Source organism: Accipiter gentilis, chromosome 7 (genome assembly GCF_929443795.1).
Source record: "Accipiter gentilis chromosome 7, bAccGen1.1, whole genome shotgun sequence".
NCBI lineage: Eukaryota > Metazoa > Chordata > Aves > Accipitriformes > Accipitridae > Astur > Astur gentilis.
In genome coordinates this window covers 14,956,469-14,983,401 of record NC_064886.1, presented here as the reverse complement: position 1 = coordinate 14,983,401, position 26,933 = coordinate 14,956,469, and the positions used below count along the sequence as shown (strand labels likewise).

The 26,933-nt window shown below is 48.4% G+C and overlaps 3 protein-coding genes across 7 annotated transcripts; 1 reads left to right on the top strand and 2 right to left on the bottom strand.

The window, feature by feature from the left end:
- Nucleotides 1-65: 65 nt before the first annotated feature.
- On the bottom strand, nucleotides 66-15,234 carry HPS4 (HPS4 biogenesis of lysosomal organelles complex 3 subunit 2). 5 transcript variants are annotated; one of them, XM_049807013.1, is made up of 13 exons: nucleotides 15,076-15,234; nucleotides 14,423-14,513; nucleotides 13,717-13,860; nucleotides 12,574-12,681; nucleotides 12,068-12,184; nucleotides 11,845-11,939; nucleotides 10,128-10,200; nucleotides 9,377-9,410; nucleotides 8,627-8,723; nucleotides 7,204-8,116; nucleotides 3,919-4,051; nucleotides 2,907-3,015; nucleotides 66-1,381 (listed from the first exon to the last, which is right to left on the bottom strand). In XM_049807013.1, the coding sequence occupies exons 1-13, from the start codon at nucleotides 15,114-15,116 to the stop codon at nucleotides 1,210-1,212; spliced, it is 2,127 nt and encodes a 708-aa protein (XP_049662970.1). In that variant the 5' UTR covers nucleotides 15,117-15,234; the 3' UTR covers nucleotides 66-1,209. The 5 variants fall into 5 exon arrangements, 3 of the variants coding, with proteins under 3 accessions (XP_049662970.1, XP_049662971.1, XP_049662972.1); XM_049807014.1 differs by lacking the exons at nucleotides 14,423-14,513; nucleotides 15,076-15,234 and adding an exon at nucleotides 13,531-13,604 and having other exon boundaries at nucleotides 13,717-13,819; XR_007506831.1 differs by lacking the exons at nucleotides 66-1,381; nucleotides 2,907-3,015 and adding an exon at nucleotides 5,307-5,378 and having other exon boundaries at nucleotides 3,973-4,051.
- A 20-nt stretch (nucleotides 15,235-15,254) lies between these two features.
- Nucleotides 15,255-17,192, top strand: SRRD (SRR1 domain containing). Its single transcript, XM_049806891.1, has 7 exons — nucleotides 15,255-15,424; nucleotides 15,506-15,546; nucleotides 15,633-15,769; nucleotides 15,822-15,950; nucleotides 16,083-16,261; nucleotides 16,476-16,521; nucleotides 16,788-17,192. The coding sequence occupies exons 1-7, from the start codon at nucleotides 15,255-15,257 to the stop codon at nucleotides 17,010-17,012; spliced, it is 927 nt and encodes a 308-aa protein (XP_049662848.1). The 3' UTR covers nucleotides 17,013-17,192.
- Nucleotides 17,193-18,035: 843 nt separating this feature from the next.
- Nucleotides 18,036-26,924, bottom strand: TFIP11 (tuftelin interacting protein 11). The gene is made up of 12 exons (XM_049807011.1): nucleotides 26,477-26,924; nucleotides 26,077-26,230; nucleotides 25,230-25,386; nucleotides 24,572-24,699; nucleotides 23,941-24,093; nucleotides 22,606-23,115; nucleotides 21,755-21,861; nucleotides 21,354-21,522; nucleotides 20,906-21,149; nucleotides 20,109-20,251; nucleotides 19,665-19,830; nucleotides 18,036-18,485 (listed from the first exon to the last, which is right to left on the bottom strand). The coding sequence occupies exons 1-12, from the start codon at nucleotides 26,671-26,673 to the stop codon at nucleotides 18,130-18,132; spliced, it is 2,484 nt and encodes an 827-aa protein (XP_049662968.1). The 5' UTR covers nucleotides 26,674-26,924; the 3' UTR covers nucleotides 18,036-18,129.
- Nucleotides 26,925-26,933: the final 9 nt, after the last annotated feature.

Sequence of the window (26,933 nt, the reverse complement as noted above, 5' to 3'; positions counted from 1 at the left end):
AAACCCTCACACCAGGAATCACAAACATGACAACCAAGCAGTAAGCGGGATGCTGGCCGCTGACATAGTGCTTAGGTAAGTCTTGGAGACTTTTATTTTCACAGTCACAGTGATGTGTGTGTACATAACAGCAGCAGGCTTTGAAACACACAGCACAGTCAGACACAGGTATCCATCACTCGGGTCTAAGCAGCCGTCACCACCATCCCCCCCCCCCCCCAGACAGGCAGTGACAGGGGACACACCGTCTGCCTGAGCAGAAAGAGAACAGCTGCCGAGGGGCTACAAGGTCTCTTTGGTCCCATTAGCTTAAGGGGCTGTTACTTGCCTTTTTTGTCAACAGAATGTAGACAAATTGAGCAGCAAGAGCAAGGAGATGAAACAAGGTCCTCCAGCAGGAGCGAGGGAAGGAAGCAGAAGGCTGAGGAGCAGGCAGGAGGTGTAGTGCATTCATACCACCACCACAGCCCCTGTGAGAGGCTGGCAGGTTACAGCTGTGTTGGTGGGCAGCGGGGAAGGCAGTGCTGTGCTGCACAGTCACTGATCAGGCAGGCGTGGAGGGACAAGGATCTCTCAGATTCAGCTACGGTATAAAAACCTCCTGACAGCACCTGTAGGAGGATTAGGAGTTTTGCAGCACTTGTTCTATTCCAGTTAGTATGAGAACATGCAGGCTCTGTTAATCAAGGTAAGGCATTATGCCGTGGCAGGGGATCATTTCTATAGATTAAGAGATATAAACAAAGCCCAAGTCTGACCAGAGCAGGTTTAGGCACAGAACTCCAGGCCGAGACAGTGTCTGACTGACATCTCTGAAAGCCAGTACAGCCCAGTAGCCCAGTGTCTATGTAGCTTAGAGCAATAAGAGGTTTTACTTTAGGTGAAGGCACCCCAGGAGTCTCTACCTGTGATGGCAGAGCACCACGAATAGTCCTAGAGCCAATGTAAACCAAGCACCCCAACACAGCTATTTTCTATCTTCAGTCTTTGGTAAGTGCTAATGTCAACAATACCCTTCACTAGCACAAAATGTGCTGCAGGAACAGGGCAGTAAGAGTGCCCCTTCCTTGGGCCAAGGCAGGCTGGAGACCCCATAGATGTAGCACAGAGCCTCATGCCTCCTACGGAATAAATGGCTTTGAGACTTTACTTATTGGAGATGAACTAACTTTCAGCATGGGCTGAGACGTGTTGCCTCAGTGCATCAGTTCAAAGCAGGTTCACTCCATGCTTCAGCAACTTTTGCTTAGCCTTGCTTGGCAAGCTGAATGCACTGTCGTGAGGGTTGGGAACACCCGAGTTGCGGTGCGGAGCACCCAGCTGCTGGAAGTAGGTTTCCTGGACAGGGTTCCGGCAGGCGTACACGGCTGTGGAGGCGTTCCTAGCAGGGCAGAAGAGTAGGCAGTGGTCAGGATTTACAACTTTGTGCAAGATCCACTTCAACTCACCAGGCTGGGCATTGGGGTGCTTGCAGCACTGGACTCCCAGCTAATGAGAGGGACTTTTAGGTCTCTCTCAGCAGAGCAAAGGAACACAGAGCTAAAATGGGCACCCAAACCCTGCAATCCATTGCCAGAAGGCCACAGGAAACCAGACCCTCCTTCTCACGGGTCCTGGCATCCTAAAAGAAAAAGTGTCATATGCCTCATCCTCTGTGACTGACTCAGCAGCATTAACACCTATGCGTGTGGCCATCCTCTGAGAATTTCCCTTGCTGATAGACCAGCCCAGTACATCGAGAGCCAGTAGTTAAACACTCCTTGCGTCTAACACCCCTTCCTTTCTGGAGGAACCTATCTCACTGCCACTGCTGTCCATAAGCAAATCCCAGCACAGCACCCTTGCAGCAGGAATCATATGAGGTTATTTAGTCACACGTGTGATGAAGCTCAGACGATAGTCAGATACTGTAACCACGAAAGCTCAAGTCATTAATTAAAACCCACCATTCAGTATTTACCTGCAAGAGGGCTGGCAGGGAGCAAAGCAAAGGACTCTGTATTCCTCGATACGGAAAGAAGCAACTGATATGTTTGCTGACACCCTTGTGTGACAACTCTCCATAAAAGAAAGCAGTTTTAGTCATCTTGTTACTCAGTCTGATTCACACATGGAGTTGCTTTTTTTGGGGCAACACAGAATATGCCAGCTTAGCTGATATAGGATTTAAGGAACCAGTCAAACTAATGCTAAACAAGGAGCTCTCCAGCATTGAAGTGTATGATTCACATTCCCTTGGCAAGCTGTGTCAGAGAAGTGAAACAGTGTAATTCCCAGAAGCATCTTTATTTCATCATGTTTTGGACAAACAAGCACGGCCAAGCAAGCAGAATCTCTGCACACTCACATCATCACCATCCTCCCTGAGATCAGCTACAGGAATGGGGGGAGTGCTGTAGCACAAGATCAGCTTTAGCCACAGCTGTCTGGAAGGGCTCTGGCTGTGATAAGACCATCTTGCCTGGCGCATTACAATTGAGTTTGCCACGCACATTACAGTGTGTTTCCAACCCAACAAGCCGTGCAAGAAAACAAAATCTAGGTTGCCAATTCTGGGCGCCTTTGGCTCCCAGCCGAGACACAAATTTATTAGGAACAGCTATATTTAAAACTGCATCTTAGAACCTTATGGTGCCAGGAACCGGCAATACTCTAGCTAATTATATCTTAATCCAAACCTGCGGCACAACTCATTTTGCCTTCACTTCACTTGCCTTGGTGCCATCCTAGCCTCTCAACACCCAGATCACATTGCAGGCAGAATATTAAGTAGCCCATACTGGTGGGACTACAATACGTGCCAAACCTCAGCCAGGCTTAGAAAAGGGGTTCCCCCTTCTGCCTATTCTGTGTGCCACACAGCACTCCTGTGCCTGGAAGAGGAGGGAGTTATAAGCACACCTTACCTAATTATTATTTCTGAAGCAGTTGGAAGCTGGTTGAAGTCGGAGTGGATCAGCGTAGCAGCTCTCAGGAAGTGCCGATCCAGAGGGCCAGCAGTATGGGGCAGGTTGGCTGCAGAAGAGGAGTAAGGGGGGGGTGTTAACAGCCCACTCTACAGATGAGTGTGCCCCCACTTACTGAGCAGGAAAAGGCTGTGGACCTCTCCTACACACCCTGGATATCTACAGAACAGAGACTGGGTGACAGCCTAACCTCCAGCATCAGTTCAATGAGATTAATCAACAGCTTGCACCATGCTCAGCCATGCACAAACAAAAAGCCCAGTGTACCTTCCCACCCCACAGGGGTGGCAAGAAGGCCTGAGACCTGGGTTACCAAGAGTCACGGGGGTTTGTCTCTTTTCCTAAAGCACTTCTAAGACAGAGAGAGTTGGGACACTGCCTGTGAGGCTGCCAGAAAAAGGGAAACATTAGAATGAACTGAGGCAATACATGCATGGAGCTTTCTGCATGTTGATGGTCTACCCATCAATCCAGGGAAGCAGTCTCCAAACTGCTGGCTACTACCTGTTCCCAGTTCCTGCTTCTCGTAGCCAGAAAGGACTGACAAACACTCTATTGTACAGCAGGTCAAAAGGCATCACACCAGGGTGTAATGAATGAAGTTGGGGGGAGGGAAGGCGGGTGGGTTTGAAGAGGATGTTGAGTCTTGTCCTCTGATTTAGCCTTCAGCAGAAGCCCAAGTAACATCATTCCAAGCAAAGAGCCAGTGGCAGCTGCTCCATCTCCCAGCAGCCTCTGTCTCTCATCCAAAGTGATCAACAAGCCTTCAGCAGATTATAAACTCAGAAAACACAAAACCTCCTCAATAGGGCCTTATATCCAGGCTATTTTGTAAGACTTGGAGCAAGCAATGTTTCTGAAAAGTTGTCTAAAGCATGAGAAAAGGTTAGCATAAATCCTGTTCTCATTCCATCCTCTGAAGCGGCTGCTGTTCCAGAAGACAAAGGCTTACCTGTGAGTACGTTCTGAACGCAGTCATAGTGAGTGAAGCTGTAGGTTGTCTTGGCTGAGGATGAGGAGTCTTTGGGCAGAGTCTCCCTCAGATGAACCTCGAGGCCGTTTAGAGAAGCCAGACTGCTGTGGTACTGCAGACAGGGCAAAAAAAGGCAAGTGTTAAGAGTAGAAGCCCTGCTTCACCTAGGCTTCCAAGGAGGTACTGGAGGGAGCTTGGGTGACCGATGTCAATGACAGAGGGACTGGACCCTTCATGCTCTGCTGCTGCTGCCCAGGCTCCCCCCAGGAATGGCTGGGAAACCTGGGCACAGGGAAGCAGATGAGCCTCACAGCTTACAAGTCAGTGAGACGGGGACTCAGAAAAAGAGCACTCCAACCTGAAAATAAGCCATTAAACCACCTGATGCTATTAAGTACAAGAAAATGCAAGACTCCATTAATTTACCATCAAACATTACTCTCCAGGGCTCATTTTCACATCCTGGCCATGACTTTCAACTGCAGCAAGGAATATTCCTTTGCTTACCAGCCTTTATTACACCAGACAGTACAATACAGGATGCAGCTTTACACGCTTGGGCTGGATTTAATTGCCTGCAGCATTTCCCGCAGCACCCTCTCAACACATGAGTAAGTCTTCTAATGGGCACCCAGCCTCCGTGCTGAGCTTCTGGCCAGCTGCAGACTGCAGGCACTGGTCTATCACCAGAGGGGAAAAAAAGAAAAGCCAAGGAAATAGCCTCACCTGTGGGGTAACAACAGGCCTGGCACAGAGCAAAGGATTTACACAACAATGTACTAACATGAAAGCCAAGCTGTTTTGCTGACTGGACTTTCAGTAGCCAACTGCCCTGGCCATACTGAGGCTCCCAGGCAGCAGGCAGGGCTGAGGGACCCTCCGGCCATGCTGAGAAGATTAACTCCATAATCCTCCAGCCTGCCTGTGTGCTCTCCTCCGCCACAGAGAGGATCAAGTCTCCATTCAGCAGGATGGCAGAGCCTGGCCTACCCTTGACCTCCCTGGTCACGGAGCAGATTTTCTTTTCTGTGCAGTGAAATGAAGGGATAAGACCTAAAGACAGGCAGGAAGCGATCCTGAAAGCCTCCAAAGCCTCCTGCTCTGCAGGGAAAGCCTGTATTGGAAACTGCCATCCTAGATGGATGATTAGTACTGCCTGCTGTTCTCAGCTCCGCAAGTAGCATATTTTACCCTTCTTTGGTGTCATTCAGGGGCCTCAAAGCATTCAACAAACATTAATTATAACTAAGCTTTGACATCCCTGAGAGCCGAGGGTCATTTTTAATCTACAGATAAACAAAGGAACAGAAAAACTGAGGTTACGCCTCAAATCCACCATGATCCCAGCAGCGGAGCCCGTTTCTTACCTCCTTGAACAACACTCTTCCTCCTGGGATGACAGGACATGCAGTGCATCTCTCCTAAGAGATAACAAACACCTGCACCCAGAGGAAGGGTGCAGTCAGGAGAACCTAATCACAGTCAAAATCCAAGCTGTGTGAAAGTACAGTTTTGCTAAGATGAGATCCAAAGCAGGAGTACGCGAGATGGAAGCAGCATATTTGGGAAAAAGAGGAACGTGAATGGAACATGGCTTTGCCAAGCCCAGGGCAGTACATAAAGTAAAGTCAACCAAAATGTGGCGCACCAGCATCAGGCAGTTGATCTTGAGACTTAACGAACTGAATGACAAATTGAGCCAGGCTGGGCCCACTGCTGGACTTGACCAGGCATTTGATGGGAGGAGGACGTGCAATGTGTCACTAGCAGAGCTAACCTCCCCCCCCCCCCCCCCCCCCCCCGCCCCCAACAAGGCATTTCACACACTAGCCACATCCTTCAGATGCTCCTTCTCACAGCAGGTCAGACATGAAGCAGAGCAGAGGCTGGTTTCCAACCACAGGTGCTGCATGGGCTGCTGGGAACCACGCCGCCTCTGAACACATCAGGGCTGCACTGCCTGCCAGCTAGACCAGAGCTGCAACCAGAGGAAACCCAGAGAAGCTGAGGGTACCTGTGCAATAAGGATGACCTTCAGCTCTCAAGAGCATCAATTCCTACCTGCCTGCATCCCCCTCTCTCCCTGCAACCAGAGAAGACATGGTAGAGAGGAAGCCGTTGTGCAGCTGCCTGTTGGAATGAGCAGAAAGGGGACAGAGCCATGTGCCATGTCTGGCGCAAAATGCCAAGGCTGTACCTCCTGGCCTCTGCTGATTTTGCAGCAATTCTTTTCCTGATATGCCAATCCTCACATGCCATGCAGAGGTGGCATCCCCCTGCTTACGGGAGGAGGGGCTGTCACAGCCACAGCCTCTGAGTCCCAGAGCTCGAAAGGAAATGGAGTAACCTTGAGGCTCTGCTAATGCTGGGAGCCAGCATTAGTCTGAACTTCCCTCCACCTTCCAGTCTGACAGTTAAAGAAATTAGGTTGTTCCTATGGCAACTGGCATATCAAACAGGCCTCTGCAGCTTTGACTCAGCTCCCTGGTAGGAAAGCAGAGGCCAGGCAGCAGCTCTGCAGACGAATGCTTCACTGCGAAACGCCGGGGGCCAGCACGTCCTTCCCCCGCAGCCCCATTAGCTGCACCGTGCCACTTGGCAGGGAAGCCTGCGCACCGAAGCAAATCCCACAGCAGAGTAATTTGGGATTGCTCTGGTACAGCACCTATTCAGTGCCCAAATGGCACCCTTCACTCCGGCCCCTGGAGAGCAGTGCCAGGGAGAGCAGGCTGGGGACACAGACAGCCAGACTTTCACGTAGAAAGGAAATGCTTCAGGGACTCACTGCCAGACACGTGTCTCTGGTGCTTCCAGAGTGAGAAGCTGTGACATGCAAAGTGGAGGTTAAACAGAGAACAAACCCTGCTTTCCAAAAAGCACTGTGAAACTGACAGGGTTTCCCAGCAAATCCCAAATCCAGCACAGGCCTTTGGCAGCCTGCGGGGCTGTCTGACGGTCACACCTACACGTTCTGCTCCAGCGCTGGCACTGACAGACAACAACAGGCAACAGGAGTCGCCTGCGAGACAACGCTCTCACCTCTCAGGCTCACTGCCTGACGTTTGCAAACAACCTCCCACGTAGCTTTGGTTGTGGTGATGAACCCCAAGCCAAATGGCTTTGCCTTGCACAACACAGAGCAGGTGAGGAAAGAGATGGGAATAGCAATCCAACACTCCCTCTTCAGTTGTAACCCCTGTCCCCGCCACCACCACCAAGCAGCAGTGAGTGTATCTGCAGGTGTGGAAGAGCTTTCCCACTTACCACATCTTCAATGGAGCTCCGGTCCTCTCGGAGATGATCTTCAGCCAGCAGGGAGAGCAAAAGCCCCTTAATGCAGTGAACATACAAGCTCATCTTAACCGGTTTGCACTGTTTGCCTGACTCCACACCAGCCTGGGCTCCCAGGCTGTCCACCTGAGGCAGCCAGCCACTCTCCCCGCTCCTGGGACAGTGCGTGTTCTCTGCTGGGTCACTGAGCAGACTCTCCCGAAACTCTACAGCTGGCAGCTGACTCCTGCTTTGGAGCTCTGATTGTACAGCAGTGGCTGGACAATCCAAACCCTGCACATTGCCACCAGCTGCACTGCTGCTTTCTCTAGAGACACTATTTTGGCTCAGAGTCCCTTGCTCATCTTGTTCACTTGCCTTCCTTCTGCTCAACTCTTGGGCAGGAGAGCATATAGCTGGACTGCCACCGGCTGCATAACTTTGGAAACTGTGTTGCTCAGCATCATAGTCCACAAGAGATTTCCCCATGCTCTGACTCTCCTGCTCCTGGGTGTAAGGGTTTGGAAAGCAAAAACCTTCCAGATATGGACCTGTAGTTTGAGCATACTCAGAACTATGGAGTGTGGAAGGGCTTGGCAGCTGCTTCGTGTCTCTCTCTGATGGGAAAGATGCTTTTCTACTGAGCTCTGAGCTTTTGCTGTCTGGGCTGCTCAGTTTTGCAGTTGGAGAATTCTTTGTACTGGCTTCCATTTTGGGGAAGCCCTTCAAAGGACCTGTGTTTGCAAGGCTGCCTGATTGCACAGCATCTTCTGGTGCAGCTGTGCTTGAAGCTTGCTCAGGGGACTCCTGCACAGAGATATTATTCAGGTCTCCTGTCGATTCTGAAACTGCCTGGGAGCAGAGAGCATTCTTGTCTCCTCTAGGGCTTGCTGGGGACACAGATGACCTAGCGGGAGATGACAAGTTGATTAAACTACTGAGTAGGATCTGTTTGGAGTCATTACATACCTAGTAACGCTATCACCTCCTGGTAGTGTTCAATAGCTATGTATTCTCTGCTACAAAGAGCATCTACCTCAGAAAAGGATGGCTAAGGCCTAACACAGGTGAAAAGCGTGGGCCTCTTGCACTGCAGACTCCCAGGAACGTCACTGCCTTACAAAGCACAAAGGCAGCACTGTGAGCTGAGAAACAACAGAAGACCACAGTTGGGTCTCGGGAAACAGTTCTGCTTTGGGCTGCTTCACAACAGAGATATGGACACCACAAATTTTGTTCAGCCTGAAAGACCTCAGGCGGCTTTAACACCCTGTCCTGGGTTAAACCACAAGACAGCCAAATGACAGAGTTTGAGTTAGTATCAGAGAAAACACTAGCAATGGCTAGCGAGGACACAGCACCATATGTTAGCTCCCTTGCTGTCCAAGCCTCTCTGTGCATCAGATTGATTTCCTACCTAGTCATCCACTCCACTGGAAAGTCTCGGAGCATTGAGACTTCATCTTCCATTAGGAATACAGGGATGATACGGACACCGTGCGGCAGTGGAGAATCTGCAAGAGCAAAGGAGGTTTGAGGATTAAATTAACATGCCCCAGCATAAAAAACAGAAGCCAGACTCCATCAGCCCAAAGGCTTCTGCAGGAGGAGAAGGCATGCTATCATCCTGTATCCTGGGTCACCACAAACTGACCATATCTGACTAGGCAGCATTTTCCCATCCTCCTCATACACTTAATGCCTGACAGAGTTAAATTTTCCCTTAGCTGCTTCTGCCCCCCCCCCCCCCAAAACTGTGCTGGCAGAATATCTATAAACTGATGCTCAAAAACAACAACTGAAGGTTTGGACTGAAAGCATCAGCCATCTGTTTTCAGGGCTCCATCAGTGGCCAAGTAGGCACATGGGTAACTGGAATTAAAGCAGGCATGTTGGGAATCTGCAGAACTGACAATTAAACTCAAAAGAGCAAACTCCTTTGCTTAGCCAAAGGAAGGAACTAGTTCTGATTACACAACACCCACTGGCACATGCTGACTAGTGGCAGCAACACCCTCAGGGATATACTCCTGCATCCAGCAAGAGCTTTGACGTGAATCCCAGAGAACCAGCTCATGCTCTCACTGCAGAGAATGCAGCCCCAGAGGGCTGCCCATATGCTGCTGTTGTGCACTTGGCAACCAGTACTCTGCAGCTGGATGCTCACCAGGCTCCTGCTGCTCCTCACCTCCAGGCTCACTCTGAAAGAAAAGCCAAGAATCAGCTCTGTGGCATGACTCAACGCTTGCCACCGGTGCCACCAAGACACCTCTTCCAGCCTCCTCAGCCTCCCTGTGACTACAGCAGACCCCAAACCATCCCCTTCAGCAAATGCTGTGACTGGTTTACCATGCTGGGCCGTGATTTTTTCTTTAGGTAGCCCTTAAAGTCAAGGGGACTTCCCATGAGCCAAAATACACCTGAAAGCAAGGACAAATATACCACAATTTGCCATTACTGCCTGCTCAGGGCACAAAAGCTTGGTTCACTCAACCAGAGTAAGAGCAGAGGACTTCTTCATATCTGGCTCTTGATTGCTTTTTTGTAGATCTTGAACCATGTAAATAATTACTTTTGACAAGTTTTAATGCAAATGAAAATTGATCTATTTGTCACTTTCAGACATTCATTGTGTGTAAATTTAGCACTAAATACCTAAACTTGGGTAAAAAGCTAATCAAAACACCACATAGATGAGAACTCATGAATTCAGTAACTTAAAAGACCATACAAAAAGCAAATTCCTAGTGCAGAAGTCTTGAAAACTTACTCATTCATAACTAATAAAAGCTTTTAGCATCAGCATCAGTAATTGGCGTTCCCAGTAACAGCACATGTAAGCTCTATATGACACAAACTCCCACACCACATCCTTACAAGTGGGTATCTGCACACAGGGAACATGTTTAGCAACATACCTGGCCTGGAGACTCATTGCCTTGGAGAAGAACTTTGGCAGTGAGAGGAGGTGGCAGCTGGGTGCTCACAATCCTAAAAGGACAAAACAAAGTCATCCATGAGCAGAGTGTCATTTCCTGAAGCTCAGCCGTAGACTCCCGTCAGTCAGTGCATCAGGACAGGCAGAGCCAGCAGTACTACTCACACCAGACTGTTACTTTTACTCTGAGCAAAACTGACAGTGCTGCAGGGCCCTATTTCACAGCTGGGAGATCTCTGGGGGAGTCTCTAGGGTTCCACCGCATCCACCTCTCCTGGTCCTGCCAGACACTCTGCAAGGGTTGAAGGGCCAACCCCAGACATGGGCTGGAGCTAATACATCCCCACACAACAGGAACATAAGCTGGGTGACCATCAGGACTCTTGTTATCTTCTTTCCTTTGGGTCAGTTCCACTCCAAACTCAGGAAAACCGCCTGCTGGTATTTACTTTTGGCCAACAAATCTGTTTTTGCTGAGTCGAGACCTAAGACAGACCAATCCATACATGCTTCTTGCCACCCCATGGAGAGCTGTGGGCAGTGGAGAAGGTTCAGAAAGACTAGCACTCAAAGTACTGCAGCACAGGCCTCTTGGACAGAGTTTCCAAAGGTATTCTTGGTCTTTCCATTTACGTCTTGTTTTGATCCACATTCTGGAGATTCTCAAAAGACTCTGAAGAAGGGGAATTTTAACCCGGGCACAAAGCCCTTTGCAGTGTTGTAGTAAGATTCAGAGTTCAGAGAACTCTGATGACATTTGGTGAAAAAAAGATCTCTACCAGACAGACCAGCGATAGACACACATACACTGGTGATGGGCAGACGCGGGACAAGACTGCATTCTCAAGTCAGATGTCTGCTTCCACTACAACATGCTGCCAGCTTTAAGATGCTGCAGTGACTCATGCTCAGTGCCCTGCCTGCACATATGAGATCACTCCCTTAAAAATGCCTGGCCTGCCTCTGTCAGACCTGGAAAGATGCAGACATTGTGGCGTATTGCCAGTGCTCATAAAGGGTGTTACAGGAACAGTTTATGCCAAAGGAAGAAGGTGCTTAAATGTTACTGCCGAGAAATTCCCAGGATTCCCCACCTCCTGTCTCTCAAGGCCACCTTTGAGGCTTTTCTTGATGTCGTTCAGTGCCACATCTGCAGCATCTTCAGCTATGATTAATCTTCAGTTGAAAGAAGCCAGCATTTCTCATGGGAAATTCTGGCTCATCCTTCTGCGCACTGTCTATCAGTATAGACAGTGGTCCTGGCCAACAAGTCAGTCAAAAATACATACAGACACACACGTGCACTGTATTTGCAAGGCTGCAAAGAGAACACTAATGGGAAAGAGGAATATTCACACATCTTTTTCTTGATGACTTCCACCTAAAAAGCCTAAGAAGTTCAGTCTTCACATCCTGCTGAATATCATAAAGACAGCAGATTACTACTAAAGCCCAAACCTTTAATTTCTTCATGCTTCCATTTCTTCCACTGATAAACACAAATAACCATTCATCCTCTGTGAAATACACCAGCAGACAGGGATTACCTTGCCTGAAGCATTAATGTTCCTACCAATAACAAACAGCAGCTCTGTGTGTACAGCTAGTGCCCTTGCCCTGCTCCCTGGATGCACAGCCCTAGGAAGGGGCAGATTTAACTTGCAGTTTAACCCTTTAGGTAATGCCTTGTTACTTACAAGCCTTTGTAGAGAATGCAGCCTGCCAAGACATGGGGAGACCGCTGGCAAGTTTGCAGGATGAGAGCTGCTTTCAGTAAAAGCAGGGGGTCCACCTAGAAAGGGAGAACCACAAGAAGTTAGGCCAGAGAATCCTGGCAAATGCTCAATGCAGGAAATAAACACAAAACCATTGGCACTAAGGCAGCTCTAGAGCCAGACACTGCAGAGAAGAGGCTTTTACCTTGGTTTTGTCCAGATTCCAGAGAGAATTGAAGATTTTGTGGAGGTCACTGGTGTTTTTTTGGATATGTTCAATGTATCTGTCCCACTGCCTGCTCAGCTCCTCCCGAGAAAGTGCCTGTAGACAACAAAAATCCACACAGCTGTCACTGCACAGGCCTTAATGCATTCAGGACATTAGATGCAATCAGTCTGGGACAGTACCTATACATGGAAAATCTTGTGAAGTTAAGGAGGAAGATGATATCAAGAAGAAACTGCTTTAGACTGAACATCTAGGAAACTTAGTAGACACCCACACTACCTCAGTGCAATAAAGATGATGGGCCTGCACACTTTCCCAGGTCCCAATTCTTTGATGCGTGAGCTTGCTCTGGCCCTTGCAAGTATGAAGGCAGTGTAAGGGAACACGCCAGCACGCGTGTGCCCGGGCAGAGCTCAGCCAATATGGGAAGCGTTTAAGATCTCTTCCTAGGCAGAAACATCACGGCTGCTGATCTTAATTACCATGTATGCATGGTGCACAGGTCCATTGTAGAAGGTGAAGAGGCTGATCAGCTGCTCCAGAAACCGTCTACAGCTGATATCAGGGAGCTCAACGGCACAACCCAGAACCTTCAATACAGAAAGCCATGAACGCAGAATGTTTACAGACAAAACCCAGGCACAGCAGGTGAGAACAACTCTTATCGCTTTCAAATGAGCATCAAAGGCATGCAAGCAGTTCTGCAGCAGGCAAACATCCCCCAGATTCACAAGTCAGATGAAAAGGAAGAGCCCTGGCACAGACAGGATAAATAAATGCTATCAGAAATCCAGCGTTTTAGACACACTCCCTTCCCACGCTAGATGACCTAGCTCGGTGCTCTAATAGCTAAGAACATTTTCCTGAAACTAAGTACTTAAAAATAATCAAATTGTTTTATGTACAGCGATGAAGACGCTTCATTTAGTTTTTGAATTGCCAAGAGAAACAGAAGTGTCAGGTCTCCTGCCTCAGAGCGAGCCCAGTGAGCCTGAACAGCACTGCCTATTAAATAGGTCTGACTGGTCTCAACCCAGTTTCCAGGGGATGGTTTGGGGCATTTTCATCACGACTCTGCCGCACACTGCTCTTTATATACTAAATGTCTGTTGACACTGACAAAGCTTTGCAGCAGGGAATACTGAGGGTTAGAAGGAAAGAACAACTGGACTACCAAACAGGGAGACTAAGTCCTTATTAATAAGAACTGCAGCACATGTAATCCTGTTTCCAGCCATTGCCAGAAACCCAGGGATACATATGATGATGCAGAGCTCAATGCCTTACAGCCATTGCCAGGCACATCTTAAGAAAACACGTTGGGTGTGGACACACAAACAAGGTACATGTTCACAGGAACAGCTGACTGTCATGTGAACAGGAACAAGTGACTTCCATGACACACAGTTGCAAGCTGCAGTAAAGAAAATTTAAGTTACCTTGCAATGAAAAGTTGTGCATTGCAAGTTCCCACCCTAGCTCTCCCCAGGTCTATCTGTGTGCAGCCCATGCCCTGAAGAAAAAAAACAAAGAAAACAAAAAAAAAAAGCCCTCTGTTTGATACAGTAGTTCAGACTCTCTCACTGTTTTTGGTCTGTGACTGCCTCCACATCTCTTGAACTCACCCACAGATAGTCTCCATCCACTACAACTGCAAACTTGAGCTTCCTTAGGCGAATGAGACTTGGAGGAATTCCAGAAATCTCAGTCAAGCAGTGCACCACTCCAGCAATCTGTCCGCACAGCAGTTCCTGCTGGTCGGGGAGAGTCTGTCGAGGAAGGCAGGGAAGACAGACTTTTTTTCCACCCCCCTGCCTTTAAAAGGACTTGGGAAAGGAAAAAAATCACTACTGTATTCAGGTATTAATAAAAATTAATTATAACTTCAATTCAATTATAAGTCAAATGCAGCAGCACAGGCAAATTTCTAGGGAAAAAAATAATTGGATTGCTTTTTTACAGGCAGCACAAGAGCCTAGAGCTTATTTAGGGGAACTTTCATCCCTCGCGTGTATTTATTCACATCACCAGAACAGACCTGGACTCCACTGGATGACTCCACTGACCAGAACCCATAGTGAGGGAGCAGAGTGCAACACCACCATGCCCAGCTTCAGAAGCCCAAGGACTTCTGTACGCTGAGCCGGGTGGAACACCACTCCAATTCGCCTGGTTCTAGTTGCATGAGTTTTCTTTAAACTTTTTTGAATACTAAATAAGAATTAATCCAGACCTCCACCTGGAAGCCCGACCATTCCTGAACCAGAATATCAGCACTGACTCACAACACAGGCACTCTTTTACAGGCACTGAAATAAAAGCAGACATTACCTGAGAAGGATAAAAATAACAAATCCCGGCACTTGTAGGATCTCCCTCTTCCTTAACCTTTGAACCATCATAAAGGAAAAAGTAATTCCACCTAAAAAACCAAAATATTAGTAAAAACTATTGTATGTTTGAAAATTGTTACGTTTCTCCCTCTCCTTTCTATTATTTGAGGTAGACCAATAAAATGCTTATTACAAACGAAGAGAAACGTGGTTCTTACCCAATCACACCGAGTTCAGACACAAAAACAGCACTGAAAGGGTCCCATACTATTTGACCACTTTTGTGGGTTTGAGATAGATTCTACAACTCTGCAGCTGAGACACGAGGAAGGAGATATGGACTGGTGAGATATTCTCCTATCAGCGAGAATAATTATCATTAAGCACTAACCACACGCAGTCCAAACAGTTCCCACAACCTGCTGCTTTGGGGGGGGAAGCCTTGCCCTCCCCATAAAGGCGCGTTTACCGGGCACCGTTTACCACGCGGGACGGCCCGCGGCCCCCCGGGGAAGCGCCGCGGTCCCCGGCCGGGCAGGAGCGGCGCCGGTACGTCCTCGACGGCGTCCCCGGGGAGACGGACCCGTCCCCGGGGAGACGGACCGGGAGAGCCCCGCCGCCGCAGCGGGAGTCCCAGTGGAAGGGGCTCACCATGGCGCCGAGCCGGACTCCGGCGTGGCAGGGCGGGCCATCGGTGTCGGGGCTCCACGGCGGCCGCGCCAGGAGGAGCTGAGAGAGGAGCTAAGTCCCTCCGGCGGGGCCCCGCCGCCACCGGGGCTGAGCGGGCCGGACTTCCTGCCGCCGCTTCCGGGAGGCGGCCCGCCAGTCCCATGACAGCGGCACGTGACCGCCCGCGCTACGGCGGCCGGGCGGAGCGCATGGCGGCGGGCGGGTGGCACATGGCGGGCGGGGAGCGGCGGCGGCGGCGGCGGCGGGGCCGAGCGGGTGGGGAGGCGGCGGAGGGCAGCGCGGTGCTGCTGCGGAGGCTGCGGGAGGCGCGGTGAGGGCCCCGGCCCTGTGTTCCCTCCCTAACCCCCCACCGGGGCTGCCGGGCCCCGCTGACACTCCGCTCTCCCGGCAGGGACGATCTGCTGAGCTCCGGCTTCTGGGCGGCGAGCGCCGGTGCGTACGGAGAGAGGGGGGGGGGGGGGGGGGGGGGAGAACGGGCCGCCCCCCGCCGGGCCTGACGCCTCTCTCCGTGCCCGCAGGAGCCGTGCGGGCCCCGCTGAGCGGCGGCGCGGAGCCGCCCGCCCTCTGCGTCTGTTACGGCCTGGGGCGTTTCGGCGGCTGCCCCGCCGCCCGGCACCAGCTGGCCTTCCTGCTGCTGCTGCTGGAGGAGCTGGGGGTGAGGAGGGGGCGGGGGGGGGGTGAGAGGGGGGCTTCTCGCTCCCCCCCAGCCCCCGCCACCGCCGCCCCTCTCGCCGCAGGTGCCCCCCGACCGGTGTTCCCTGTTCGACCCCGTCTTCTCCGCCCAGGAGGCGGCCGCGCTGGGGGAACTGGGGCTGCGGCTCCTCCCGGACAACGAGGTGAGGACGGGGGAGGCAGCGGGGGACGGGGACCGAGGGGCTGGACCCCACTCCCTGGCCTGCTGCCGGCTGGCTTGGCCCCGGGAGGTTGGGGGTAGTTACCGTCTGGCCTCCGCTACCGGGGCTCGGTAGCAGGAAACGTTGGTTTACGCGCAGGAGGGGAAACACGGCATTGAGGGATCGGCCACGCTGTTTTACATGGTGCACTGCGGGAAAGCCTTGTACAACAACCTGCTGTGGAGGAACTGGTCTGAAGGGGCTCTGTCCAAAATGGTCATCATCGGGAACAGCTTTAAAGGAATGGAGGAAAGGTGGGTGCAGGCCAGCCAGGGAAGGGGTCTAGTGCCTCCAACAGCATTTTCCTCTCCTTGCTTCCTTTACTCCTTTTTTTCTATTGCTTCAGTGTTTTGCTCATTTTCACGTGGCAGTCATCAACCACCCCCTGCCTTTTCTGTCCCCCACCCCTCTTCAGAAAAGTTGTGTAACTTCACTGTGTCTAACGCTGGTTACCTTGTGTTATTCTAGAGTGTTGTCAGGAATATTGGAGAGAGATTATTCTTACATAGCAAAGGTAAGAGTCACTAGTTTTTTAACATTATTGTTTTGTGTTGACAAAGCACCTTCTAATGAGAAAGGTTATTTTTAAAACCTTTGTTCCTGGCCACTACAATGTAAAAATTAATCACTTTAGGATCATTCTACGTTGTCTGCAGAACACACTGCACACAGGGGTTTGTCTTAATGTAACACCATCCTCATCTTCACTGACCCTGAACTGAACTTTGCAGAAAAGTTCTTCTGCGTCATACAGTAAATTTTTCCCCAAATGCTCTTAAGGTCTTGAAAGGGACAGAGGAGGTGGCGCTCCCTGCTCACCCTCGCTACCTTGACACCTTTAACGACACCTCCGTCCACTGGTTTCCCTTGCATAAACTGAAGGAACTCGCCCCCGAGGTCTGGGACTTTGTGGAGGAGCCAACGTACCAAGACTGTGACGACTTGGAGATCATCAGAAAGGGCGACAGAGCTGACAGGTGCAGTCCTGTTGCCGCCGAGTCCTGACTGCTGTCAGCGGCGGGGGGGCTTGGGGCTGCCTCTCTTCCCACGGCAGCTTCTGCATAGCCAAGATGTAGCTGAAACACCGAGAGTGTCGTCGTGCTCCACCAAAAGTGGCGACACCTGAATGCTCGAGTATGATGGGATATTTTTGTATCTTAATTATTTAATAAAAGGTAAAGCTGTGCTTTGACTTATACTCACTCAACTACAGCAAACAAGTTTAACTAAAACCTGCCTTTTAAAGCATCCATACTGCATAATGATTGCTCTCTTGATCCTCTTCCCTTTCAGGAACAATTCAAAGCCTTTGCGTGTACTGTGTACACTTTGAAGTATCACGAAGGGGGAATTACTTGAGAGGGATTTGTAGTTGAAGGTATTGGTGTCTGGTTCCAAATGCAGGCTTATAAAAGCTTTCTTAGAGGCAGTGGCCTTCAGCTGTCCAGTGCCACTGAAAGCAGCTCTTTGTCTGTTCTGTGAAGAATCAGGTCATCTCCCTCTAGGGGGAAAAAAGCCTCTGTTTCCCTCCCTCACCTCTGTGTCCTGAACTGCTGCGGTCCCACAGCACAGGTTCTGTGAATTTGCTGGAAAAAAACAGCTCTGTTCCAGCTCTGCATTGACAGGCCAGAGGAAGCAGACAGGCACTGGGCTGAAGGAGCCACCGGCACACCCCAAGAGGGGTGGGACAAGTCCCAGCTGCGCACAGTAGAGAGGAGCCTGCTGTATGAGGGACACTCTTGAGACAGTAACTCACTGCCAGAGCAGAGCAGCAGGCAAGGAGAAGCTGTGACATCTCTGTCGCTGGAGACCTTTAGGACTTGGCTAGACCAGCCCTCGCTCGTCTGTTGGAGCAGAGAATCACCTCCTGTGGTCCCTTTTAACCTGCTGATAAACTGCTGTCACAGGCAGCAATTGCACAAGCGTCCAAACTGCTTGTTCCTCCCTTAGTGCTTCCACGCGTCATTTCATCTCCTGACACTGCCTGAACAGCTCTTCCAAGAAAAAAATCCCAGCATACAGCTAAAGTTTCACTCTATTTACAAATCTGTAACTTCTTTATTCTAAAACAGTTACACTAAAAATATTAGCAAAATGGTCTTCACAGTTCAAAGCAGAGGACTCACTTGGCCATGTCAATGAGACTCTGGAGAGAGGTTGGCACCCAAGTCTTTTCTCCTTGTACAAACACAACACCTCTGTCAATGTAAATGACAATCCGTCCAAATGTATACAACTGTTTTCCTTCGTGCCGCTTTCCAATCACAGGCATGAAAACAATGTTGTGCTCCTCTGCTTTTGTCTGAATTAGGTCCTTGAAGTTCATTGGCACAGAGCTGGCAGCCATGCCGATGCCACGCTGGGCCATGTTTTCAGCCTCCCGACGCTCCTGCATGGCTTCATACTGAAAGTCTTTCCTCCGCTCAGTGTGAGTAAGGTAGGCGATGTTCTCTCGAGCACCTGGCTGCATGTACCCACCTGTTTGGAGAGACAAAAGATGTGAAAACAAGGTCCCAGTCCCTTTCTGGTGGAAGGTCTATGGGTAAACTCCAGTCCAGGACACACACAGTAAAGTCAATGTTCTGAATCCTCCTTTACACATTCTAATTGATTAAGTTTTATGCTGTTAATGCTAATACAACATAGGCTAGCTAGGTGAATTTGAGAACTGCATCAGAAGCAACAGGATTTGATACAATCCCAAACTGTACCTGAGCATGCACAGGAGAGGAAGATGCTGCACTGCTACTGGCAAAGGGAAAATGTGAACAACAAAAAAACCCCCACTTCTGAAAATTCAAAACCTAGCCTGTGGTCTCCACTTGCTACTGCTGGGTTACAAACAGTGGCTATTGCAAAACTGGGCTGAGGATGGAGCAGCACCATACTGCAGGAAGCAGCATTGCATGAGGAGCACTTTCACTATCAGTCCCCAGTTCACTTTTTGGCCGCATGACTATAACACCAGAAATTTCTCAATAGGTGAATTCCTCTTTCTGCAACGCTTGCCTGTAGTTGTATCATTTTACCAAAAAAATAAACCTAACACTTAAAATGGGCCTCAAGGAATCCTCCATGTTTCTGATGCAGATTCTCCATTGTGTGGTACAGCAAGCAGGCAAGAGGAACGCATGAAAGGAGTTCTCCGTCTTGGAGGACAGGGCAAGTCTCACGCACTGCCTTCTCTTTTATACAGTTTAATTCCCAGCAAATTCCTAACAAAGTCTTTTAGGTGACAGGGAGAGGCATGTGGAAAGGGCACTGCTCTAAAGCTAAGGAGAAGAACCAGTATCTCACCATGAAGAAAAAAACCCCAACAAATTACAGCTTCGGAAGTCAATATCTTTAAATTATGGTCTCTCAGCAACTGACAAAATACACTATAATCAGGCAAGGCTGAAAGAGAATCAGTTGCTTAATGGCACAGGCAGCCAGTCACCAAAAACCTGTTTCTGCTTCAGTGCAGACAATTATTAAGTAGCCCCTTACAGGCATTATTTACGGACATAGCAAGGTAAAACTCACTTTGAATGTCACTGCTCATGGGAGCTGCTATAATGCTGATTAGCAGGGCCATGCCTAAATACAGACTCACAAGAACCAAACAATTCTGTACTGCCATCACAGTAAACAGATCCATCACCAGAAGCCACCTACCAACACTGGAAGAGACAGCCCGGTTCATGATATCAAGAGCTTCATTAAATTTGTCTTTGATTGATGGATGTGCTAACACTTGGTCTGAGAACATGGACTTCCAACCCAAGTACCACTTCGTAATCTCTTCGTAATTGGGGCTGTTACTAAGCCAAGAGCACAGCACCTGCAAAACAACATGACAGACCAAATGCAGAAGGACAGGTACATTTACAGAGGAGAGTCCTTATTACCACTTAGTTTATTACTGAGCTTTCAGTAAAAGAAAGGACTGTGACAGTCTTAGGAAACAGTCTGTTGTGATGTGTATGGAGCTATGAGAGGCAATCACCCCGTTTGGTAGTTAAACCATTTCAGCACTGGAGCAACAATTACTAGGCAGGAGTCACTACAACACTTCACAGTGAATCAAGCCTGTTTACTCAGCCCTTGACAGTTTCTCACCTGCAGCCACTTTGGGAAGAAGTGTTTCTCCAGCAACCCAACAAGACTGGAGACAGAAATCATCCCCTCCCAGTCAATCACCCAGTAGAAGGCATCCATGTGCTGCTGGTGAGGGTTTATGATAAGTTCGTTCAAACACATCCCTGGGAAAAGGGGGAGAAGAATTAGAAAAGAACTTGACTCACAGTTTTACCAGTGCCCTGACCTATTTCACCAGCAACACACCCGATTTGAGGAGCACCTGTTTTGCATGTTAGCCTGAGGGACATTCAGGATCTTTAAACTGTTTGGCTGATCCCGGCCACCAAAACAGTATGCTTCCATTTCCAGTGATTACTATTTGCTGCCAGAACTGAAACTTAAAACGTTCAACTGTTTTTTAGACTACAGAGCCTTTTAGCCAGTTTGCATGGTTGAAGGGTGAATTACAAAATCTCATGGTGAAAGCATTAGCATAGACCAAAGAATACAGGAGTAATAGAGAGACCTTTTATAGCTTGGTACTATCTGACAGCTATCAGATATTCCTGTCAGCTGAAGAACAGAGGAATCAGATGATTTAGAAAAATAAGACAGAAAACACTGAGAATACTCAGAGCACTCCCCCACATTTTCTAAAACATCTGAAAAAAAGGCATGGTACTAGTAGCAGAAAAGAAGATGCCAGCTTGGTCTAAACTTACTAATAATATTCTTTGAAGTAACACTAGCAACCATGTTAACACCTATCTTTTCTAGGTGCAAGGGGGAAGGTGGCAAAAAGCAGATTCCAGAAATTCAGCACTGTTTCATCTCACCTAGTTTAGGCACAATGTTTTTGACCATGAAAGCCTCCCATGACCCAGGTGTGAACACATCTTTCCAGGGCTGAAGGATAAGTTTGGCAGAGGAGTCACTGGGATGCCACTTCTGCAGTGCATTTGCCAGCTTATTTCGGATGGGAGAATATAGCGGCTCTAATCGTGCCTGCATCAGAGGAAGCCAGGGGTGGATCCACGAATGGATTGGGACTGTGTCTGTCAAAGGATTCCAGCTTTCAACCTTGAGGTAAAACAGAAGAGATTAAAATAAGCCCATCCATTAGCAGTAAGTCTTGCCAGATGCAAAAAGAGCCATAATGCAACCCCCTAACGCCTAAATGCATCAGCAGAGGCAGCAAAACGGTATTTTAGAAGTTCTAGTTGACTGAAATTCAAATACTGGTTCAGAGCATGGCTTCATTCTAACACAGCGCTCTCGTCTTACCTCCTTCTGTAGCTTGGGGTAGATGAGCTGATCCAGAATGTTATCCAGTATCCAAACAGGAACAACGTTTACCCAGCTATCCAAGAAATCCACCATCGACCCACAGTTCCTCGGTTGCCACTGAGCCACTATGTTTCTGACATATGGCATCCAGATTTCCCACATCAGTCTGGCGAGGGGGAGGGGGGGGCAAACAAAGTTAAACTTAAAGCTACAGCCCCAGACATAAATAAACCAAATGGTTACTGTTATTTAAAAGCTACTTCTTTTTATATAGCTGACAGCTGGATTTTAACAGACACATCAAGAGAATCATCTGGAAAGCACACTTCTATCTGTTCTTTTCCATCCATGAGGAAGGAGCACTTGAAGACGCTGCACAAAGCACATTTGCCCTTTACCTGTGAAAAGCATCTGTTGACAGGTCTTGCCCACTGTGTGATAACAGCTGATCATTTTCCAAAAGGCTCTTCCACTTGGCTATGATCTCTGTGCCATATGTACAGTCCTGGAAATGATAAGGCATAAGCGGCCTTTATCCTTTTTCATTAATTTCAGCTGCTATCTACAAAGAGCAGGCTGATGTTATGCTCAGCTACAGACAGCTTTCTCACCCACTCAAAAGGCAAGCCATGATTAGTAAAAGCCCCACAAGAGGAAAATCCCACTTTATGGATTTAACATACCTCTTGGGGGGCGGAAAGAGGATAGTCTGAGCATTTTCATGTGTACAGAGAGAATTCAGACTCTTACCTATCACAGCCGAAATGGCATTAAGAATAGACAGCACAGATCTGACTACTTGAAAGACAGACCTCTCCTGCTTTTGCCAAAAAAAAAAAAAAAAAAAAAAAAAAAAAAAAAAAAAAAAAAAAAAGACTAGAGACTTAGCTTTCATCTACTTTTTCTTCCCAACACCCATGAAAGGGGCTGATTTTAACCTTACAAGCTCCTAAACTGTTAACTGCTTTGCAGAACAGTAGCCTTCCGTCGTAGCAAATGTCTAAGAGTGGGTGCAGGGTGGGTCCATCTTTTTGCACACATTTATTTCACTCTGCCATGAACAGTGGGAGTCTTCTCTGGAACATTCTTCTCCCCTGCTAGGCAAGAGAAAGGAGCGTTTTCTCCCTCTCTCTCTCCAGACTGATAGGAATTTGGGACAAAAGGGCAGGGCATAGAGGAGGAAGTCAAGATAATAAAGACTACATAAGCAATCAAGTAAGAACCGCAGATAAATGAAACTAATACACACCTTGAGGGGATCCCAGTTCTTGAAGTAATCTTTCATGAGAGGATAGACTATTGCTACTGCCAGGTCTACCCTATCAGACATTCTGTACTCTTCATAGTACTTGTCTTGAAGCGTCTCAAAAATCTTTGCACATTCGTCCAAGGTTAAGGGATTTTCACAACTGGGCTGCATCCGTCTCTCACATTCTTCCACCATCCCCAGCACCTTGCTGAGATTGCTAATTGCCGTCTCCTCATGCAAAAGAACTTCAGACATCTTCTGGATCTCATGGGTCAGGTTGACAACCATGTCCCTCTCATACTGCAGCTGCCGGTCATTCTGGATGATCTCCTGCTCTGTGATGTCAATGAGAAGTTGCAAGTTGTGCTCCAGCTCAGGCAAGGCAAACCCCTGGGGCTTGGAGTCTTTGCCCAGTGGCTGCTGAGGACTGTCATCTGGGATATTGTGCTTGTGGCTAATTTGACTGTAGCTGTAATAAACCTTCTGCTCCCGGCCCGTCATGTCTATAACCTTCCAACAAACAAGAACAAATATTTCTTTAAAAAAAACCTGTATCTCATGTTTAAAAAAGGAGGAAATGCCTGACTCCGAATTGAAAACTGGGGATTTCCACGTTTCTTAATTACTCCAGGCTACCAATACACTCTGCTATTCTGAATGAGGTGACTGGGGATTGCATCCAAAAGGCCTACTCCTGACATGAAGAGTTAGAATGAATAAGAAAGAATTTGGAATCAGAGCCAGAAGAGTCTCCTCTTCTGACCTCAGTTTCACCATTTCGCTGAGTAATTCTACAAGCAGCGATGATGCAAGTAGTATACTATTCATTATTGCATGTAAGTCTTAGGTACTTTGACAGTTCCTTTAAAGACACATTAATTTTAAATGAATAATTTTATTAAGCATGTACAAGACAAATCCCCTACTGTCCCTTTTAGGTAGGAGATTGTTCAAACTATGTGTTTAATTGCACAATGCCAATAAGGACAACTGTGCTTTCAGAAGTGGATGAGCGTTTTATCTACAGCAAATGTGAAACAATTAAACTTAACTTGCAATTAAACACCTCCCCCCCCCCCGAAACCACCCACTTTTAAGCTAATTTGCATTTTTCTGAGGCCAAAGAACTTGCTTAAAAACAAATCCAATGTCCTAAGTGACACAGGGGTCTATTACATGACTCAGTCATGAGTTTGAGGACTTGATTTTCATGAGGATGCAGACAGCCAGTTCTTAGAACTGTTATTAAGGTTACCAATGGCTAAAACCCACTCACAATACCGAAGCAGACAAACTGCTTCCCAGAGATGCTACCTCTTAGGTTACCAACCTTACCTTGACTTGAGACAGCTCCTTCTGAGGGGCTGAAAGCTGCTTGTTGATCCTACCCTTGGCTTTCAGTTCCTCTACTGTCTTATAGCTGTATTTGGGCTTTTTCTTGCCTCCATTAGGATCCTTCCGCCACTGACTGAGCTCTTTTTGAAATTCCTAAAGAGCAACAAAGAGGAATTGTGGTCACTGCTATTTGTCATGCCCCCAAATTTGCCTCCATTTTCTACAGGAAAATAACCATCAGATCAAGGAAGAATGCTGTACAGCAAAATAACTGGGAAAGTGGTAAAGCGTAGTGACAAACTGGCTCAGATGCTGTGGTCCAGTCAACCACCCTATTCACAATTCTAGTAGTACATTTCTAGTCTTTTTTTTAATGTAAACAAAACACAAAGACTATTTACCTGGGGTGACTCTTTGAAAGTGGGGTTCTAGCAAGACTACTGGAACAAGTGAGCCAGAAACAACAAAAAGAACATTACGGTAACAAGAAAAACGTGTCTAAATGAAATTCACATGCTATGTCTTTAGCTTCTTATCTAAAATGAGCCCAAACACAGAAGCTGATACCAGAACTGAATTCTGTACATACAACACAACGGGGAAACAGACATACCAAGAATTATACAAATACCTCTTCAGCTTCTTCTTCCGAGTCCACAACAGGGAAGTCTTGCAAAGACTGGCTGGTTCTTTCAGAGCCGTATGCCCCCACAGCTCCTTTGCCTTTTCTCTGTTTTGCCTCAATCGGATTGATAATACCTAAGAAAGCAATAGTTAGATCAGAAAGAACAGTTTATTTACTGAGACAGAACAGTGAGTGTTTTTCTTACAGTACCCTAAGTTATCAAATCAGCACAAACATCCAGCCTCGTATTCTCCCTCTATTGCTATGGTATCTTCTACCACTTCACTAATTTTAGTGGCTATAAAAATCACTTAATTCCAGCACGCACCAAAAAAAACAAAGCAGAGTATTATTCACATCTGCATTTCACCACTTTTTTTTATTCTGTCATATAAAATAACATCTCCTTTTCTATGGGCTGACTGCCTTTGGAATTTATCTCCCTTTTTTCTTTCTCTTTTTCTCTTGCAAAAGAACAAAAAATTGGCCTACGGTAGTTTAAGTGCAATTGAATCTTATCATGAGGACCCAGATCACTTGCAAGAGATGCCAGAAAACAAGAATGAATTTGTAAGCGACCTGGAAATGGCAGTTCTTCAAAGAATCTGATCTCTTCTCCAAATCACTAGTTAACAATAAACAAACAGACACACAATCACAGTACCTTGAGCATTCTTCCCGAGACCTCTTCCGGGGACATAACCCATCTTCTGGAGAAGCTTCTGCCCAATTCCCTTAGTGTGTCTCTCCCAGCTGCCAAAATCCACGAAAGATTTTGTCCCCCCTACAAAGCCCTTCTGACTAGGCTTGAAATTACCACCCTGTTAAAACAAATAAACAAACAAAAAAGCCCACATGACCTTAAGGCATCATAATAATCAAGCTCTCTGTAATTTCACTCAAAAGGAAGTTTCTTCCCAGAAGTGATTCAGCTGTCATCACACTGCACAGCTCACTATGTCATGACTTGTGCATCCAAGTAAGCTGCCTGACATCTAAGGAGTTTCCTGAAATTCCTTAGATGGAAAAGGAAAGTACTGGCAAGCTTAGAGTGACAACCTGGCAGTTACTAGACTCCACCAAGGACTTTAGCTGAAGCTGCTTCCTGATTCTTTCTGTGTTTGGTAACTGAAAATAAGGGTTTGATTTTTAATCAATAACATGCCTAGATTTATCATACTATTCTGCAAGATTTAAAAAAAAAATAATAAATCTTTGAAAGGCAGCAAAGCACGGACATTCTTTTAATTTAACCTCAACTGACCAAAGGGAATATTATGGTAGACAAAAAGGCCCAAAATGACTCGTGTTCCCAAGGACACATAACTATACCTCAGAATGGCTAGATGACAGAGAAAACACCTCCCTTAACTGCACGCCATCGCATGTGGTTCTCTGGGTTTAATTATTTCTCCCTTTCTTTATTGCTCTATATTGTTTCCGCACCTTTGACTACAGCCTAGGTTTCATAAATACATGATGCAGAATTGAAAACTTCCTGGATAACTCACTGTTTTTAACTTCTTCGGCACAAACTCTTTAGGGATTTCCTCCTGCTTAACAGGCTTTTCATCTTCATCGGAGTCTTCTTCCGATGCATCCTCAGCCGCTGACTTTTTCAGCCCGGCGCTGATGAAGTTCACGGGGGCCGAGTAATCCCTGGAGCTACACCAAACCCAGACCTGTGAGCCAATTCTGTTCCGGCGGACCAGCCCGCCCCGTGGGCAGCCCCTCTCCCAGGCTGGGCTCTTCAGGAAGGCGTTTACAACCTGAAAACCTCCACCAGAAGGGGCAGCCACCCGAGCTCTGCCCACCCGGCTCCCCACGCCCGCCAAGTGCGGCACAACCGGGGCCTGGCCGAGAGGGACCGGCTCGGCCCGGGGGCCCCTTCCCTCCGTCCCCGGCCCGTACCGCTTGCCGCCGAAGCTGGGCCGCTCCTCGTCCGAGTCGCGCTCGGCCCACACGCCGTAGGTGGCCTCCTCCTTGCTCTGCCGGTGGCGCTGCCGGTGGGGGTTGAACTCGTTCTGCAGGTCCCAGTCCGACACCTCGAAGTTCTCCATCTCCACGCCATCTTCCCCGTCCGTACCGTACAGGTGCGACATCGACATGGCGCTCTGCGAGCACCCCCGGCCCACACACGGGGACCGCGGCCCAGCCCGGCCCCGCTCCTCCCGCCGATCCCAGTACGCCGCGGCCACCCGGAACGAAATCGTCTCCTTCCGGTAACGCGCTCCAGGCGCCGCTTGAGCCACGCCCACAACCGTAGAGCTGCTGGAAGGAGCGGCCCCGCTAGGGCCTCACGCACAGCAGCTCCTCTATGGTTTAGCGGCCCGGCCCCAGGCGCCCCGCGGTCTGCACTGGGGGGGGG

Bases quoted from the DNA above. Each gene is read 5' to 3' on its own strand.
- HPS4 (XM_049807013.1), bottom strand. From the start codon at position 15,116: ATGGCCCGCCCTGCCACGCCGGAGTCCGGCTCGGCGCCATG. The intron at 12,185-12,573 runs GTAATTAAGATC...TGTTGTCTACAG, and splicing joins CTGTGCACCATGCATACATG to GCACTTTCTCGGGAGGAGCT. The intron at 3,016-3,918 runs GTAAGCCTTTGT...CCTCTTCTGCAG, and splicing joins CGTTCAGAACGTACTCACAG to CCAACCTGCCCCATACTGCT.
- SRRD (XM_049806891.1), top strand. From the start codon at position 15,255: ATGACAGCGGCACGTGACCGCCCGCGCTACGGCGGCCGGGCGGAGCGC. The intron at 15,951-16,082 runs GTGAGGACGGGG...GGGGCTCGGTAG, and splicing joins GGCTCCTCCCGGACAACGAG to CAGGAAACGTTGGTTTACGC. The intron at 16,522-16,787 runs GTAAGAGTCACT...AATGCTCTTAAG, and splicing joins ATTATTCTTACATAGCAAAG to GTCTTGAAAGGGACAGAGGA.
- TFIP11 (XM_049807011.1), bottom strand. From the start codon at position 26,673: ATGTCGATGTCGCACCTGTACGGTACGGACGGGGAAGATGGCGTGGAG. The intron at 21,523-21,754 runs GTAAAGGGCAAA...CCCCCTCGCCAG, and splicing joins TCAACAGATGCTTTTCACAG to ACTGATGTGGGAAATCTGGA. The intron at 18,486-19,664 runs GTAGGTGGCTTC...CTCTCCAAACAG, and splicing joins GGCTGTCTCTTCCAGTGTTG to GTGGGTACATGCAGCCAGGT.